The sequence below is a fragment of the Pseudophryne corroboree genome, chromosome 12, assembly GCF_028390025.1.
Source record: "Pseudophryne corroboree isolate aPseCor3 chromosome 12, aPseCor3.hap2, whole genome shotgun sequence".
In the NCBI taxonomy this organism is placed as follows: Eukaryota; Metazoa; Chordata; class Amphibia; order Anura; family Myobatrachidae; genus Pseudophryne; species Pseudophryne corroboree.
Genome location: NC_086455.1, coordinates 9,859,443 through 9,877,728, shown reverse-complemented (window position 1 = coordinate 9,877,728; position 18,286 = coordinate 9,859,443). Strand labels below are relative to the sequence as shown.

The following is an 18,286-nucleotide window of genomic DNA, read 5'->3' as shown; positions in this document are numbered from 1 at the left end:
GTGATATACTTTTACAGACTGGCGAGTGCCCTCATATACCTGGGTGTAGTGTGTACAAGATCTACACTTTTTACAGCACCGCCATCAGAAGGGGTCTGCCGGGACAGGAGTCCAGGGCCTGGATAGGGAGGGGGCTGCCCTGGCTCCTAGCTCCATCAACAGTGGGGCAATATGCAGGAAGGACTTATTACAATCAAGCTTTCCCTGCTCGTATTGTGAGGGCATCGTCTGATGGGCAGTCACCCCCCTACCCTGCCCACAGGAGCTTCATCTCCTCACAGCAATCCCCCCGTCACATGTACATGGAGCTGTCACAGGGGCCACCCAATCAGTAGATCAGTAAGTGCCATGGCAGAGGGGCAAACAGGGGCTGCATAGAGTAAAAGCACTAAGACCCCAGCTGCCTCTAGATCTGCAGACCTGTGCATGCAGCAGGAACTTTCTTCGGAGCGAGAGCCTGGTTCAGGATACTGCATAAACCCAATGGTTGGCGTTCTAATCTGATGATGGGTGAACTGTGTCCTCACACACGCCGCCCCATAAGCCGCAGCCTGATTCGCTGTTTGGAACAAGGAGGGGGTGGGGCCAGGCAACATTCCTGAAAAGTGGTTGGTTGTGTCCATGCAGATTTGCTGGCCTCTGCCATGGATCTGAGAGGCCATTCTGAGGAATGTGAATGTTACTCAGATGACCGATGGTCACACAGATGATCCGATGTTGCGTCCCCATGTACCGCAACAGATCACAGAAGCGGCAGGAGGCGACTATTTACACAAGGTTTCTCCTGATGCATTAACATTATTTAGCAGCTGCGACAACCTGTTACTGCAACCTGCAGCTGCTGCGGCATAGCGTTACACGCTGAAGCAGGCCCTGAATGTATTAATGAGACAGAGGTGGAGAGCGCGTATGTTTAGGCGTGTTCTTTGTTTGGGGGAGGATTTCACAGCAACAACATTTCCTAATGAATACTGTGGTGGTTACAGCAGAACTTGTTGTCATAGGCCTGCGCACATGTCCGTATTTAACATAGACAGACAATGATTCCGAGCCGGACACAAGTGGCAGCGCGCACGCATCTTGCGGATTTCAGCATACTGCACATGCGGCAAAGAGATTGGTGTCTGCACACGGACGGAGATCGCCAATGCGTGCGCATTGATGCGTCCTTTGACAGACCACACTATGCGTGACATGGGCGGTGACTGGGCGGCGACCTTGAGAACACACAGAACTGTTCCGTCTAGTAGGAGTGCCGTATAACTCACCTTCTGTGCTTCATCGCAGTGTGTGGACGGATGTAACCAGCCCAGATACTGATGACGGCTGGGGATGGAAGAACAGCGGGCAGGACAGGCTTCCACCTGCAGACGCACGGATATTCAGTGTATACTCGCATTGGCATAAGATAGTCAGCAGGCAGCTGCGGTCGTGTGTAAAGGAGGCTGCAGAGGTGACTGACTCAGAATCAGGCCCTCAGATTTATTCACAGCGTCCTCTTCCACCCTATCCACCCATCCACACACCCAGGGGCACTTCCACTTTGTGGAGGTGAAAGTAAGCGTGACCCTTGTGTGCCAAATCAAGACTGAACGCACTAACTATATGTGATCCAGCGTTTATACTATTATTATTCCTATGTATTACATTATACAGTACATCACTTGTGCATTATATAATTACTTTATCTCATGCTCACAAGAATAAAAAACACTGACACTACTAAAAACAGAGAAAAATGGGAAAGAACGGTGATAAAAGAATACGTACCCTATACCGTATGCAGTACAGCACTGATATTACTAACAGCACCACCACCACCACTGCCACAGGTGAACAAATCAGAGCCAGAGAAGATGTAGAGTCTGTATTCCCACCTGCATAGGAGAATGCAGAAGACAGACATGTAAAAATAGGACATAAAACAAACCAAAAACAATAGCATAATACATTCTGGATAAATGACGCATAACCGGTGGAAAGTGCAGTCCCTCATATAAAGGGATAAGTATCCAGACCAGCTTTCATCACATGTAATGCCGGCCAAGAGCAGATAATCCATCCACACATCTCTCCATGTACAGAGACTTACACACAACGCACTGGTTAGCATGAAACATTCCCATATCACAATATCAAGGCATTAAACCAACAACACTGAGATTACCTTAGATGCCTTCATCTGATAAGTACTGTCATACCTATGTACATAATGTCTTAGATTTGCTTACTAACATACAGTATTAAATCGATTCTATTATCTTCTTTTTTATATATTGAGGAGTGCTGGACAGTTTTGGGACATCTATTGCCTGAAATCCTGCAATTATATATACTTATATGTGGCTGGGTACACACCAGGCGATATGTCATCCCATCCAGCATATCAGACCAACATATCGTGCGCATTGGATAGTATGTACCCACTACCCTGCACCGTCATGTCGGTCATCCCATCTTGCTGAATGCAGCAATGAACAACAGAGTGCGTGATTGTGCGCTATATAGTTTGGTGTGCGCAGCCAACCGACATCTTGTCCCTTTGGTCGTTCTGTCGGCCACGATCCACAAATCGTCTAGTGTGTGCCCAGTCTAGGTGTGCACACACGGTGATATCCTTGCTATGCCCGATTTTCACTTGCGATTTCCCCTGAACTCCCTACTATTCTGAAACCATCATTTGCCGGGTCATTAGCTACTGTGCAGGTTTTTCTCCTCTGTCTTCCAAAATCTTCACATCTACCCTGCACTTCCCCTCTCCCCCTGTTGTACAGGGATTGTTCTGTTTTTCACAATCTCTCTCTCGGGACCCCTCCTATCTCTCTCCCGGGAATCCTTCTTTATGTCCTGCCACCCTGTCCCCCTCTTACCTCTCTCCCAGGACCCCTCCTTTACGTCCTGGCAGCATCCCCTCTCCTATCTTACTGCTGGGACCCCTCCTCTTTGTAATGCCACCATGTCCCCTCTCCTCTGTTTCTCCTAGGATCCCTCATCTCTGCCCTTCTGCCTTGTCCTCTCTCCTAGGACCGCTCCTCTGTGCCCTGCCACCCTCTCCCATTTTCTCTGTTACTCAGGAGGAGGTAGCAGGGCAGAGGAGAGGTATCAGTGCCTCTTGTACCAGAGGTAGCAGGTTTCAGAGGAGAGGTAGCAGGGCACAGAGGAACCCTACACTCTGCCCTTCTGCCTTGTCCTCTCTTTTATCTCTCTCCTAGGACCCCTCCTCTCTGCCCTGACACCCTGTTCCATCTCCTCTGTCTCTCCTGGGACCCCTCCTCTGCCCTGCCTCCTTGTCCTCTTTTCTATCTCTCTCCTTGGACCCCTCCTCTCTACCCAACACCCTGTTCCCTCTCCTCTTTCAGCTGATTAAGGCGGACTTGTCACCGAACATTAGTAGCCTATAATATTTAATATTTGACAATGAGACAATCTAATTGATAACCTACATATGAACATTGTGGGAAACTCGGGAAAGAATTAAACGTTTACAATCTCTCTGGACAGATTCATACAGTACACAGTAAGAAGTGATACACCAATAGTGGATGACTAGACAATACTAGGGACCAATCATACAATCTAGAAACCTTTCCTAGGAATCAGAGAAGTCTTTTCTCAGTGAATTGATTTTAATACAATGTTCTGGAATGTTTGTTGGTTTCTCTTACAGTAATTCATACATGTATACAAGTATACTCAGACATAGATGCTTTCTACCTGCGTAACATCTCATCATTACCTGTCCTGCATGATTTCCCCAGGATACAGCAGCTGCAGTCTGCACTGGGTGCAACACAGGTGTAGTATAGCATCTACAGATCTCCTCATTATTACCTGTCCTGCAGGATTTCCCCAGGATACAGCGGCTGCAGTCTGCACTGGGTGTAACACAGGTGTAGTATAGCATCTACATATCTCCTCATTATTACCTGTCCTGCAGGATTTCCCCAGGATACAGCGGCTGCAGTCTGCACTGGGTGTAACACGGTGTAGTATAGCATCTACATATCTCCTCATTATTACCTGTCCTGCAGGATTTCCCCAGGATACAGCGGCTGCAGTCTGCACTGGGTGTAACACGGTGTAGTATAGCATCTACACATCTCCTCATTATTACCTGTCCTGCAGGATTTCCCCAGGATACAGCGGCTGCAGTCTGCACTGGGTGTAACACAGGTGTAGTATAGCATCTACATATCTCCTCATTATTACCTGTCCTGCAGGATTTCCCGGGGATACAGCAGCTGCAGTCTGCACTGGGTGTAACACAGGTGTAGTATAGCATCTACATATCTCCTCATTATTACCTGTCCTGCAGGATTTCCCCAGGATACAGCGGCTGCAGTCTGCACTGGGTGTAATACAGGTGTAGTATGGCATCTACAGATCTCCTCATTATTACCTGTCCTGCAGGATTTCCCCAGGATACAGCGGCTGCAGTCTGCACTGGGTGTAACACAGGTGTAGTATAGCATCTACAGATCTCATTATTACCTGTCCTGCAGGATTTCCCCAGGATACAGAGGCTGCAGTCTGCACTGGGTGTAACACAGGTGTAGTATAGCATCTACAGATCTTCTCATCATTACCTGTCCTGCAGGATTTCCCCAGGATACAGTGGCTGCAGTCTGCACTGGGTGTAACACAGGTGTAGTATAGCATCTACACATCTCCTCATTATTACCTGTCCTGCAGGATTTCCCCAGGATACAGCGGCTGCAGTCTGCACTGTGTGTAACACAGGTGTAGTATAGCATCTACACATCTCCTCATTATTACCTGTCCTGCAGGATTTCCCCAGGATACAGCGGCTGCAAGCTGCACTGGGTGTAACACAGGTGTAGTATATCATCTACAGATCTCCTCATTATTACCTGTCCTGCAGGATTTCCCCAGGATACAGCGGCTGCAGTCTGCACTGGGTGTAACACAGGTGTAGTATAGCATCTACACATCTCCTCATTATTACCTGTCCTGCAGGATTTCCCCAGGATACAGCGGCTGCAAGCTGCACTGAGTGTAACACAGGTGTAGTATAGCATCTACACATCTCCTCATTATTACCTGTCCTGCAGGATTTCCCCAGGATACAGCGGCTGCAAGCTGCACTGAGTGTAACACAGGTGTAGTATAGCATCTACAGATCTCCTCATTATTACCTGTCCTGCAGGATTTCCCCAGGATACAGCGGCTGCAGTCTGCACTGGGTGTAACACAGGTGTAGTATAGCATCTACACATCTCCTCATTATTACCTGTCCTGCAGGATTTCCCCAGGATACAGTGGCTGCAGCCTGTACTGGGTGTAACACAGGTGTAGTATAGCATCTACACATCTCCTCATCATTACCTGTCCTGCAGGATTTCCCCAGGATACAGCGGCTGCAGTCTGCACTGGGTGTAACACAGGTGTAGTATATCATCTACAGATCTCCTCATTATTACCTGTCCTACAGGATTTCCCCAGGATACAGCGGCTGCAGCCTGTACTGGGTGTAACACAGGTGTAGTATAGCATCTACACATCTCCTCATCATTACCTGTCCTGCAGGATTTCCCCAGGATACAGCGGCTGCAGTCTGCACTGGGTGTAACACAGGTGTAGTATATCATCTACAGATCTCCTCATTATTACCTGTCCAGCAGGATTTCCCCAGGATACAGCGGCTGCAGTCTGCACTGGGTGTAACACAGGTGTAGTATAGCATCTACACATCTCCTCATTATTACCTGTCCTGCAGGATTTCCCCAGGATACAGCGGCTGCAGCCTGTACTGGGTGTAACACAGGTGTAGTATAGCATCTACACATCTCCTCATCATTACCTGTCCTGCAGGATTTCCCCAGGATACAGCGGCTGCAGTCTGCACTGGGTGTAACACAGGTGTAGTATATCATCTACAGATCTCCTCATTATTACCTGTCCTGCAGGATTTCCCCAGGATACAGCGGCTGCAGCCTGTACTGGGTGTAACACAGGTGTAGTATAGCATCTACACATCTCCTCATCATTACCTGTCCTGCAGGATTTCCCCAGGATACAGCGGCTGCAGTCTGCACTGGGTGTAACACAGGTGTAGTATATCATCTACAGATCTCCTCATTATTACCTGTCCTGCAGGATTTCCCCAGGATACAGTGGCTGCAGTCTGCACTGGGTGTAACACAGGTGTAGTATAGCATCTACAGATCTTCTCATCATTACCTGTCCAGCAGGATTTCCCCAGGATACAGCGGCTGCAGTCTGCACTGGGTGTAACACAGGTGTAATATAGCATCTACACATCTCCTCATTATTACCTGTCCTGCAGGATTTCCCCAGGATACAGCGGCTGCAAGCTGCACTGGGTGTAACACAGGTGTAGTATATCATCTACAGATCTCCTCATTATTACCTGTCCTGCAGGATTTCCCCAGGATACAGCGGCTGCAGTCTGCACTGGGTGTAACACAGGTGTAGTATAGCATCTACAGATCTCCTCATTATTACCTGTCCTGCAGGATTTCCCCAGGATACAGTGGCTGCAGTCTGCACTGGGTGTAACACAGGTGTAGTATATCATCTACAGATCTCCTCATTATTACCTGTCCTGCAGGATTTCCCCAGGATACAACAGCTGCAGTCTGCATTGGGTGTAACACAGGTGTAGTATAGCATCTACACATCTCCTCATTATTACCTGTCCTGCAGGATTTCCCCAGGATACAGCGGCTGCAAGCTGCACTGAGTGTAACACAGGTGTAGTATAGCATCTACAGATCTCCTCATTATTACCTGTCCTGCAGGATTTCCCCAGGATACAGCGGCTGCAGTCTGAACTGGGTGTAACACAGGTGTAGTATAGCATCTACACATCTCCTCATTATTACCTGTCCTGCAGGATTTCCCCAGGATACAGCGGCTGCAGCCTGTACTGGGTGTAACACAGGTGTAGTATAGCATCTACACATCTCCTCATCATTACCTGTCCTGCAGGATTTCCCCAGGATACAGCGGCTGCAGTCTGCACTGGGTGTAACACAGGTGTAGTATATCATCTACAGATCTCCTCATTATTACCTGTCCTGCAGGATTTCCCCAGGATACAGTGGCTGCAGTCTGCACTGGGTGTAACACAGGTGTAGTATAGCATCTACAGATCTTCTCATCATTACCTGTCCAGCAGGATTTCCCCAGGATACAGCGGCTGCAGTCTGCACTGGGTGTAACACAGGTGTAGTATAGCATCTACAGATCTCCTCATTATTACCTGTCCTGCAGGATTTCTCCAGGATACAGCGGCTGCAGTCTGCACTGGGTGTAACACAGGTGTAGTACAGCATCTACAGATCTCCTCATTATTACCTGTCCTGCAGGATTTCCCCAGGATACAGCGGCTGCAGCCTGCACTGGGTGTAACACAGGTGTAGTATAGCATCTACAGATCTCATTATTACCTGTCCTGCAGGATTTCCCCAGGATACAGCGGCTGCAGTCTGCACTGGGTGTAACACAGGTGTAGTATGGCATCTACCGATCTCCTCATTATTACCTGTCCTGCAGGATTTCTCCAGGGTACAGAGGCTGCAGTCTGCACTGGGTTTAACACAGGTGTAGTATAGCGTCTACAGATCTCCTCATTATTACCTGTACTGCAGGATTTCTCCAGGGTACAGAGGCTGCAGCCTGCACTGGGTTTAACACAGGTGTAGTATAGCGTCTACAGATCTCCTCATTATTACCTGTACTGCAGGATTTCTCCAGGATACAGCGGCTGCAGTTTGCATTTGGTGTAATACAGGTGCAGATATTGGGGTCATACAGCCCATCTATATCATGTGTGCTATTTATGCCGCAGGTGAGAGTCATATTGGCCCCATCTATTCTACAGGACACGCTGCAGGGATCTGTAGCAGAGGTTTCGTCATGAGTCACAATCTCATTATCCGGTAGCTTGCCTGCATACGAAAGAAGTGATTAATAATAATGATAGGTTCGCAGGAAAATAATACCTTCTCAATTGCTGCTCTTTATGGGGTCATTCAATTCAATGTGATGTGAATAGCACTGGGAAGGTGGTCCCGGAGATATTCAATTCAGTGCACTGTTAAGTCCGACTCAGGAGGGGTGTGAGCAGAAATCTGACAAAACTAGTGCCGAGATGCTGTTTTGTGCCTTAGCATGCTCAAACAGCATCGTGATGAGGCACTTAAGTCTGCGAATGCCATTACTTGTGACTAAACACCCGGCTCAGGGCACAGCCTTCTCCAATATAACCGTGTGCTGAATTTAATATCTCCAGGACAACAGTCCATTATTCACATCGCATTGAATTGAATAGACCCCTATGAAATTAAAAACATGAAAGTAAAAAACATGTAAACCAAAAGTAAAACTAACGCAGGCTTAAATAAATGGTTGTTTTACAAGCATAACAATTTTACAGAAAAGCTCAAGTTCATGAAGCAACCTACAGAGGACGGCTTCAGATTACCTGAAACCAAGTCTTCTATTTACAAAGGAATAACCTTTAAACCTTAATATAGACACAGACAATCACATTTTGTAACGGCGGTCACATATTGAATAACTGGATTATCAAATCAGGGCCATAGGGATGGGTGTTCAAGCGGTGCCGTGGCCCAGGGTGTTGTACGGGCAGATGTTTGGGTCATACAGCTCAGCTATATCATGTGTGCTGGTTATGCTGCAGGTGAGAGTCATATCTGCTCCATCTATTCTACAGGACACACTGTAGGGCTACTGAGTGGAGGCTTCTTGGGAAGGTACAATGGTTATATCTGGTACCTTGGCTGCAAAGGACTTTTTATTAAAGTTCACAAGTAAATAGTTTTCCAAGTAGCTGCTCAGCAGTTTATGAAATTTTGGCCATCAGTGCAATTTAATTAAAGAGGAAAAATGTAACCTTAGAAAGGGGATATCCCATCCCAGTCACTAAAGCGGATGTACCTGAGCTCTGGCATTCAGGTTACCAAGAAACCTCAAAGTCTAAGTCTTTTCAGTGCCCACCACTGCTCCACCATACTCCGACTGGCAGTGAGTTACCAGGGCACAACACGCAGGAATGAGCATACAATGGCAGATGGTATCACTGGACTCTCCATACCGTTACTAAGCCAGTGTTTCTCCAACATGCCGCCCGCTGGAGTGTGCACAGTGAGGGGGACCGATGAGTGATACCCCGATTCCCAGACCCCAAGTTCGTACTAATGAGAGGTAATACTACTCTCTAAGATCAGAATAGGTTCTCCAGTAACCAAACCCCTAGAGAACAACACTGTACAAAATAGTGCTAACACCAAATCTACAGATGGAGGCCTCCTCATTTATCCCTTTAATAGGATTAAGTGAGCCAGGTCAGTCAGACTTACTCCCCTGCTGTATTGTTCTCTCTGTATTGTATTGCAGCTGAGAACAATAGATGAAAGGCTTATGCTAATAAACCTTGGTGCACCTATGTGCAGCAGAGAAGTCTAGATGAGCGAGGGTCCATCTGTACATTGTTCCTGTTCAGAGCCTGGAGCTGACAAACGTGACCTAGCCATAAACCTGTGAAACTTACCTGCTAACAGCTTTCTACCATATATATTAAATGATTTATCAGGTAGGTCTGTAAGAGTGCAGCAATGTAGCAGTGTGTACACACACAACAACATCGGTAACAAACTTTCCAGTACATCTGCCAGCTCTGATCAGTGTCTGGTAGACCATCCTCCACTGACACATTAAGTGTAATAAGTACACGGCGGACTACAAATAGGATACACACACAGTATATTGAATATTAGGACTGGTGTAACATTTATTATGTTGTCTCCCCCAGCTCTTATGTTTCCTGTTATCCAGCATTGTGGCTACACTTGAAGTCAGGAGGAAGAGGAAAGGGCGTGTGAGTGCTGGAGTACACAGCGGCTTCCAGTGCGGACGTTTCCTATTACAGAAGATATTTCTGTATAACCTACTATAGTGTAATGCTGGGGTCTTGGGAGGAAGATGATGGTTGTTCTACCATCGGAAATTCTTCCTGTGTGCAAGTTTCACTTTTCATCTGTTCATTAATGTCATTTTGTTTTTAAATTATAAAACAGTACTTTAATGTACATCATATTAGGTTTTATGGTGTTTGTGGCTATAATGTTTTATGGTAACTGAGTATAGGGTGTAGAACTCACCTGAAATGCTGACATTATACGTTCTATAAATGTATTTCCCATCAGATAGCTGTATATTCGCGGTGTAGAGTCCCGCTGTTAAATTAGTTATGGTTAGAGAACCATCATTAGAACCGTACAGTCTTCCTATATAATCATCTTCCCGAATATCTACATTCCCATCCGGTGTTGTTGTAGCAAAGTTATTCCCGCCAACTCTCATCCAGTCTATGTCTGTAAATCCTTGTAATCCTCTGACTGGCAGCGTCACATTCCCTCCCACTGTGGCAGATACATGTATGATCTCTTCATTGGATACATTGGATAACATACCTAGAAATGCAAACACGTCATTAGAAAGAACATCCTCTATACCTAGATACCGTGCATCACCATCATATATATCACCACAGGAACCACACTCCATAATCTAGTGCACCCATTAGGCTGTTTCAGCAGGTATCTGGACTCCAGGTCGACACCAATTGGTCGACACGCCTTAGGTTGACATAGACAAAAGGTTGACATGAGTTTTTCAAAAAAAAATTCTTCTTCATTTTTTGGACTTTTTCATACTTTACGATCCACGTGGACTACAATTGGGAACAGAAACTAGTGCCGAGCGCAGCGGGACGCGGTGCACTAATTGGGGCTTCCCGTCACATTACGGAGAAAACAACACCAAAAAAACATAAACTAATGTTGACCTTTTTCTATGTCGACCTAAGGTGTGTCGACCTAAAGTGTGTCGACCTTTTTGGTGTCGACCTGGAGTCCCAGACCCGGTTCAGCAGGGTGCCGCACCCTGCCCCTTATTTTAAAATGGCAATCTGTGCCTTGCCCTTCTGACTGCTCTCCACTAAAACAGCCTGCCCTCTTTTGTCCCCACCTGCTGGCCGCAGTGTCCCGCAGGTGGAAGACGTTGCAGTGTAGCGGTCACCGCCTGTGAATAGATGCCATGTGCATCTATTCACAGTGAGGGGAGAGCTTTGGGCTACTACTTGTCCCGCTATATGAGAGCTCCCATTCCGCTTGTCTAATGATTGCCAATGTAGATCCATGGTGGAACTTTGTGTGAATCCCCCGGTTTTCAAGGGCCCATCTGCACACACACTTCCGTCCATCCATTAGGCCAAAAACTAAAGGCAAGGACCTCTAAGGTAATTTTCTCCGAAATATTACCGGTGCCACGCGCTAGCCCAGGGAGGCAGAGGGAGATTAGGGAGGTAAATGTGTGGCTTAGAGACTGGTGTAGGAATAAAGGGTTTGTATTTCTGAAACATTGGGCGGACTTCTCAGTCAGGCGCTATCTCTTTTGTCAATTACACCTGAATGAGGAGGGGGGCCGGAGTGCTGGAAGGGGGGGGGGGGGGGGAATGATTATAAGGTTGGAGGAATTTTTAAACTAGGAGCCTGGGGGGAGGGTTTAGCTAGAAACTACGGGTCATGCAGTGAGAATAGTGAGGATGGATGTAATGAACAAAATGGGGGTGGAGAAGGGGGGAAGGAAAGAGCAGACGGCAAGGGTATTAACAAGGGTATTGCCAAAACACTAACTAACGATGATTATGAGTCATCATTACTGAATATAGAAAATTATGTCCCTAGCACTAGGGGGAATACTTATCTTAATTCTATGTATGTAAACGCTAGAAGCATTACAGGTAAAAAGGGGGAACTAGAAGTCCTTCCAGCAAGCAAACAGTATGATATTATAGGCATTACTTTAACTTGGTGGGACGGATCTCATGATTGGACAGTCAATCTAGAAGGTTATACGCTGTTCAGGAGAGACAGATTAAATAAAAAGGGTTGGAGGGGTGTGTCTTTACATAAAGCCGTTTATAAAACCTTATATACGGGAAGATATTCACGAGGGGACTGGAAATAATGTTGAGACGTTATGGGTAAAAAATTGCTTGCGGGGGAACATATAAAAATAGTAATGGGGCTATGGTACAAGCCGCCTGGTATTAATGTGTCTGATGAGGAACCGTTACTGAAGCAAATTTAAAAAGTAGGAGACATAGTAGTGATGGGAGATTTTAACTATCCGGAGATAAATTGGACAAACGATTCATGCGATACTGCTACGAGTAATAATAGGATTTTAATTACCTACCGCTAAATCCTTTTCTCGTAGTCCATAAGGGATATTGGGGGGATCTAGTACAATGGGGTATAGACGGGGTCCAAACGAGCTAGTGAACTTTAAATTTTCTTCACTGGGTGTGCTGGCTCCTTCCCTCTATGCCCCCTCCCACAGGCAGTTATAGGTAAAAACATGCCCGAAGGAGAAAGGACATATATGAGAGAAGGAAATATGATAACAAAGAGGGGTGAGATTTACATACCAGCACACCACTAACATATAACAACCAGCAACGGCTGGTAACAACAACAGAAACAGCTGAACAGGTAACCATACAACGAGAACCTTCAGAAAAGTCACCGCACTGAGGCGGGCGCCCAGTATCCCTTATGCACTACGAGAAAAGGATTTACCGGTAGGTAATTAAAATCCTATTTTCTCTAGCATCCATAAGGGATATTGGGGGAATCTACTACGATGGGGACGTCCCAAAGCTTCCAGAACGGACGGGAACGTGCGGAGACTGCTGGGTATCCTCTTTGGCCAGGGTATCAAACTTGTAGAACTTCACAAAGGTGTTCTTCCCTGATCAGGTAGCAGCTCGACATAACTGCAAGGCCGAGACTCCACAGGCAGCCGCCCAGGAAGATCTCACAGATCCTGTAGAGTGGGCCTTCAGAGACTTAGGAACAGGTAAGGCTGCCGACACATAGGCCTGTTGGATAGTAAGCCTAATCCAACGAGCAATGGACTGCTTTGAAGCAGGACAACCCTTTTTCTGTGCATCATATAGCATGAACAAGGAATCCGTCTTTCTGATCCGAGCCGTTCTCTTGACATAGATCTTCAAGGCTCGGAACAGTATCCAATGCCTCCGGAGGAGCAGAAGCGCCAGAAATGAACAGAATCACAAGAGGCTGATTCAAGTGAAATGCAGAGACAACATTCGTCAGGAACTGCTGTCTAGTCCGGAGCTCCGCTCTGTCTTCGTAAAAGATCAATTCTGAGACACGTCAAGCAGAAGCCATGGCCAGTAACATCACTGTCTTACACGTGAGGTACTTGTCTTCTACCGTCAGAAGAGGTTCAAACCAGGAGGACTGTATAAATTCCAACACCACATTCAGATCCCAGGGTGCCGTAGGCGGCACAAAAGGAGGTTGTATGTGGAGTACCCCTTGCAAGAAGGTCTGAACATCTGTCAACACTGCCAATTTCTTCTGGAAGAAAATGGAGAGGGCTGAAATCTGAACCTTAATGGAACCCAGACGCAAGCCCTTATCCACACCTGGATCAAGATCCATCTCTACACTCATGTATTTTATGTGGAACACAGTGTACCCCACTGCAGAAATACTTTGTATCTCTAGAACATCTCCTCATTACCTATCCTGCAGGATTCCTCCAGGATACAGCGGTTGCAGTCTGCATTGGGTGTAACACAGGTGCAGATATCGGGGTCATACAGCTCAGCTATATCATGTGTGCTATATATGCCGCAGGTGAGAGTCATATTGGCCCCATCTATTCTACAGGACACGCTGCAGGGATCTGTAGCAAAGGTTTCATCATGAGTCACAATGTCATTATCCGGTAGCTTGCCTGCATACGAAAGAAGTAATTAATAATAATAATAATAATAATAATAATAATGATAGGTTCGCAGGAAAATAATACCTTCTCATGACAAGATGCTGCTCTTTATGGGGTCGTTCAATTCAATGTGAATAGCGCTGGGAAGGTGGTCCCAGAGATATTCAATTCAGTGCACTGTTAAGTCCGACTCAGGAGGGGTGCAAGCAGAAATCCGACAAAACTAGTGCCGAGATGCTGTTTTGTGCCTTAGCGTGCTCAAACAGCATCGTGATGAGGCACTTAAGTCTGCGAATGCCATTACTTGTGACTAAACACCCGGCTCAGGGCGCGAGTTCCGGCCTTCTCCAACATAACCGTGTGCTGAATTTAATATCTCCAGGACCAGTGTCCATTATTCACATTGCATTGAATTGAATAGACCCCTATGAGATTAAAAACCATGAAGTAAAAAACATGTAACCAAAAGTAAAACTAATGCAGGCTTAAATAAATGGTTGCTTTACAAGCATAACAATTTTACAGAAAAGCTCAAGTTCATGAAGCAACCTACAGAGGACGGCTTCAGATTACCTGAAACCAAGTCTTCTATTTACAAATGAATAACCTTTAAGCCTTAATATAGACACAGACAATCATATTTTGAAACGGCGGTCACATATTGAATAACTGGATTATCAAATCAGGGCCATAGGGACGGGTGTTCAAGCGGTGCCGTGGCCCAGGGTGTTGTACGGGCAGATGTTTGGGTCATACAGCTCAGCTATATCATGTGTGCTGGTTATGCTGCAGGTGAGAGTCATATCTGCTCCATCTATTCTACAGGACACACTGTAGGGATCCTGAGTGGAGGCTTCTTGGGAAGGTACAATGGTTATATCTGGTACCTTGGCTGCAAAGGACTTTTTATTAAAGTTCACAAGTAAATAGTTTGCCAAGTAGCTGCTCAGCAGTTTATGAAATTTTGGCCATCAGTGCAATTTAATTAAAGAGGAAAAATGTAACCTTAGAAAGGGGATATCCCATCCCAGTCACTAAAGCGGATGTACCCGAGCTCTGGCATTCAGGTTACCAAGAAACCTCAAAGTCTAAAACTAATGGGAAAAAAAAGCGTGAGCATTCAAAAAATACAAATCTGACGGGAATGCAGTCATTCCAGCACTATAAGGATTTTAACAAAATATGCAAAAAAGAAATGAAAGTGGCTAAAGTAAAAACTGAAAAGCTGGTAGCAAAGGAAAGCAAGTCAAGCTCCCATTTTTTTTTTTAATCTATCAACAGCAAAAGATTTAAGGAGAGTATAGACCCTATAAATGACAAACCGGGAGTCTTAATTAAAAACCGATAAAGACATAGCAGACAAATTAAATGAGTTTTTCGCATCGGTCTTCATAAGAGAGAACCAGAAGCAGGGATTAAAACACAATCTCAATAAATTAAGATTAATAAATCACCTGGTCCCAACGGAATTCAGCCAAGGGTTCTTATGAAGCTTCACTCTGAACTAGTAAGACCGCTATTTTTTATCTTCAATGACTCACTTACATCAGGCATGGCTCCTAAAGACTGACGTATAGCGGAAGTAGTAAAAAATTCCTCGGCTATTGTAAGGTCTGGCCAGGAATAACAGTTTGCATGGGTACGCCACTCCCTCAAATGTGGCTGTTCTGGTCCAGGGTCGCCCATTTTGGAATCAGGACCAAAAAAAGTGGGAATAGAACCACTCGCCACCGAGCACGCGGCGAGCCCCCAAAGAGCTTTGTTGCATTCACCCCCCAGTCGCCGGCATTCTGCGGCCGGGATCCTGGCGTCAGGATGCTGACCGCCGGGATCCCGATACCAACCTCTGGGAACTCATAGTGGCCCACAGACTAGACCACTTCAATTAGCTGGCCATTCCTCTGGTTGTTCATTTAATATACAGTCGGACAACGCGACAGTTGTCACTTTCATAATCATCACAGCCGAGGTGCCTTGAGGGAGGTAAGCTATATTTCCAATAGGCATAGCGTTCTCTATCTGCTCTGGTGGCTGTGTTTATTTCCAGTAAACAAACTCTCAGTAGCCGGGACATGCATTCTGGTAGGTAGGCCCTGCATCTAGAAGTGTTACTTTCAGGTTCACCATTAGGGTTCCCAAAAGTAGTCATGATAGTGTCTCCAGCTGCTGAGATTCAGCTTCAACATAATGATCCCGCATCTTTCCTGCCAGACGCTGTGGCAATTCCGTGGACAAACATTTCCCAGGTTCTCCACGAGTTCTGGCGGGTAGGCGACAGGATAATCTTGGTAGATCCACATTGACTATGATAAGGGTGCTATTATGTTCTTCGGATTCTCTACGTCACGACTGAATCTCCGGTCTTTGGCCCCTGCCTTCATCTGGATCTAGCCTATCTTGTTTGGACGAGAACGCTTTGGTGACATCCATCATAAAGACCAAAAAGGTTTTTTTTCTCTAGGAGGAACATTACTATCATGCTCATAACCATGAAACGGTCTGTCGAAGTCGAAAATATTTCAGTACACACATCACGTACAAACTACACACAGATGGCCTCCGTGCGCTTACTTGTTCTGCCGTGCGTGCGCATATTCGCAATTTGCGTATGATCGCTCCCGCGGTCCTGCGTATTAGCGCGTGGTATGAGTAATTATGGTAGTGTTTGTAATCGCATGGAAAAGCCATAAAAACACATTACATATTTAATCCACATAGTGCACAATGTACATATAGTCTCCCTGCACCACACCAGTGAGTTACACTTGTTTAAAGGGTATAAGATCAAAGGGATTCACCTTTACAGGATAGGAGGGGACAGAATAAGGTTATAAGGTGGTGTTTGGTATCCAGCTATAGGGTATTTTAAGAGCAATATTCCGGTGTTGGTTTGCAGAAGATCGCACGCTCCTGCGAATAGTTATGCGCAGGAGCAGAATATAAATATTAACTGTATTTACTGTACTCTTGATATGCGGCGGAAACCCAGAGGCGAACATCTGCAAGTGCACCTGGACCAGACATCGCCCACCTATTCAAACAGACCTATGACCTCTCCTGTACTGTAAATGACCATCCCAGTGTCCAATGAACAAAGATTACAGTTTCCATTGTGCTAGGTTTTGGACAAATGTATAAAAAGCCAGCTGCAGGCCAGGTCAGTCACAATCTCTGAAGATCATCTACCTTGATGATTGAGGACCGGACTGGGAAGCGCAGGTGAACAAACGTATGTACCATTGACTGTAGCCTCTTTTCTGTTATTGTAATTGTATCTTTGTTGTAACCCCCTTTTATCAATTATATGTTGGCGGGTCGGATCCCAACTTCCTAAATACAATTGGTGTCATGACTCTTTCTCTGCTAGATTTGTAAGTGTATTTAAGACACACGTGAAGCTGCATAGTGCTCACGGCGTGTCGTTGTGTGTGTATGCACCGCGTGTACTCTGTACGTCCGTCGCAGCGTTAGTATGCAAAGTGCGTACACGGTACGGGACTTTGTACGCTAACTGAGTAATTAGTACGTAGGTTAAGGATTGCATACAGCGGCCGGATTTTAAAGTGTATTAAGTGTGGTTTTAAGTATTGCTTTTAGTCCTGTAAGTAAATCAGCATTTACAGATCTATACCAGCATTTATTACCACGTCTGGCATACTAACTTTGCATGCTGTTCTGCCAAAATAATTAACCCGCGGTCATCAAGTCTCACGATTCCCTGCATTTCTCCAGGCCTGAGGTTGCACTCTAGTCCTTTAAGGTCCAGGTCGCCGACATGTCTGTACTTTCTAACGCCAGCTGGCTCTGGTATCCTGTTCATCCGGCCTCCATTGAGGCCCTGGTTACTTTGTGTCATTTGTTTTTAGCGCACGGGTCCTACAGTCTGCTCCCTTTGAGCCTAGGCTGCGTGGAGCTTAGATGACTCTCATGGAAGACAGTTTTCTTCCTTGCCATTTCATCAGCTAGAATAGTTTTCTCCTCTTGTTTTCAGTGTAGATCAGATGGTCCTTCGCAATCTATTGAGTTGCTTACCGAGGGTGGTCTCTAGCTTTTTACATCAACCAGGAGGTCGTAGTTCAGTCATCTTTGGAGGTTATGCAGCCTCCTCGCATTTCCGTAGACAGCACCTAGGATATCCGCTGAGTTAACTGACTCTTAGTTTTTTATGATTTTCACAGAGGGGACTGGCCAATGTCACAACTGAGGGCTGAGGCTGACCTGGGGAGGCCTCAGTTGTAGGGGCTGGAGTATAAGTGAACCGTGAAGGTAGAATAGGGTTCCTAGACATACAGGAGATCTAGTTCCAACTGCCCGAAGGCGTGACCATAACAACGGAAATATAAAAATTAAATTCAGTTTATTGAACACACAGTTTAGACACCTTGGTTATGTAATGACTTCAACAGTAGATGTGCAGAGATATATGCAGTACAGTTCCTAGAAACGCAGGGGT

The 18,286-nt window shown here is 46.0% G+C and overlaps 1 protein-coding gene across 7 annotated transcripts in view; it reads right to left on the bottom strand.

Annotated features, from left to right (window-relative positions):
* The window catches only part of LOC134980217 (uncharacterized), a 132,701-nt gene that overhangs the window by 36,857 nt on the left and 77,558 nt on the right, over positions 1–18,286 (bottom strand). For all 7 annotated transcript variants that reach the window (XM_063946927.1, XM_063946931.1, XM_063946926.1 and 4 more), the window contains 3 exons: positions 10,170–10,481; positions 7,719–7,934; positions 1,771–1,877 (listed from right to left, as the gene is read on the bottom strand). In XM_063946927.1, the coding sequence (XP_063802997.1) occupies positions 1,771–1,877; positions 7,719–7,934; positions 10,170–10,481 (635 nt within the window). The remainder of the gene's footprint in view (positions 1–1,770; positions 1,878–7,718; positions 7,935–10,169; positions 10,482–18,286) is intronic.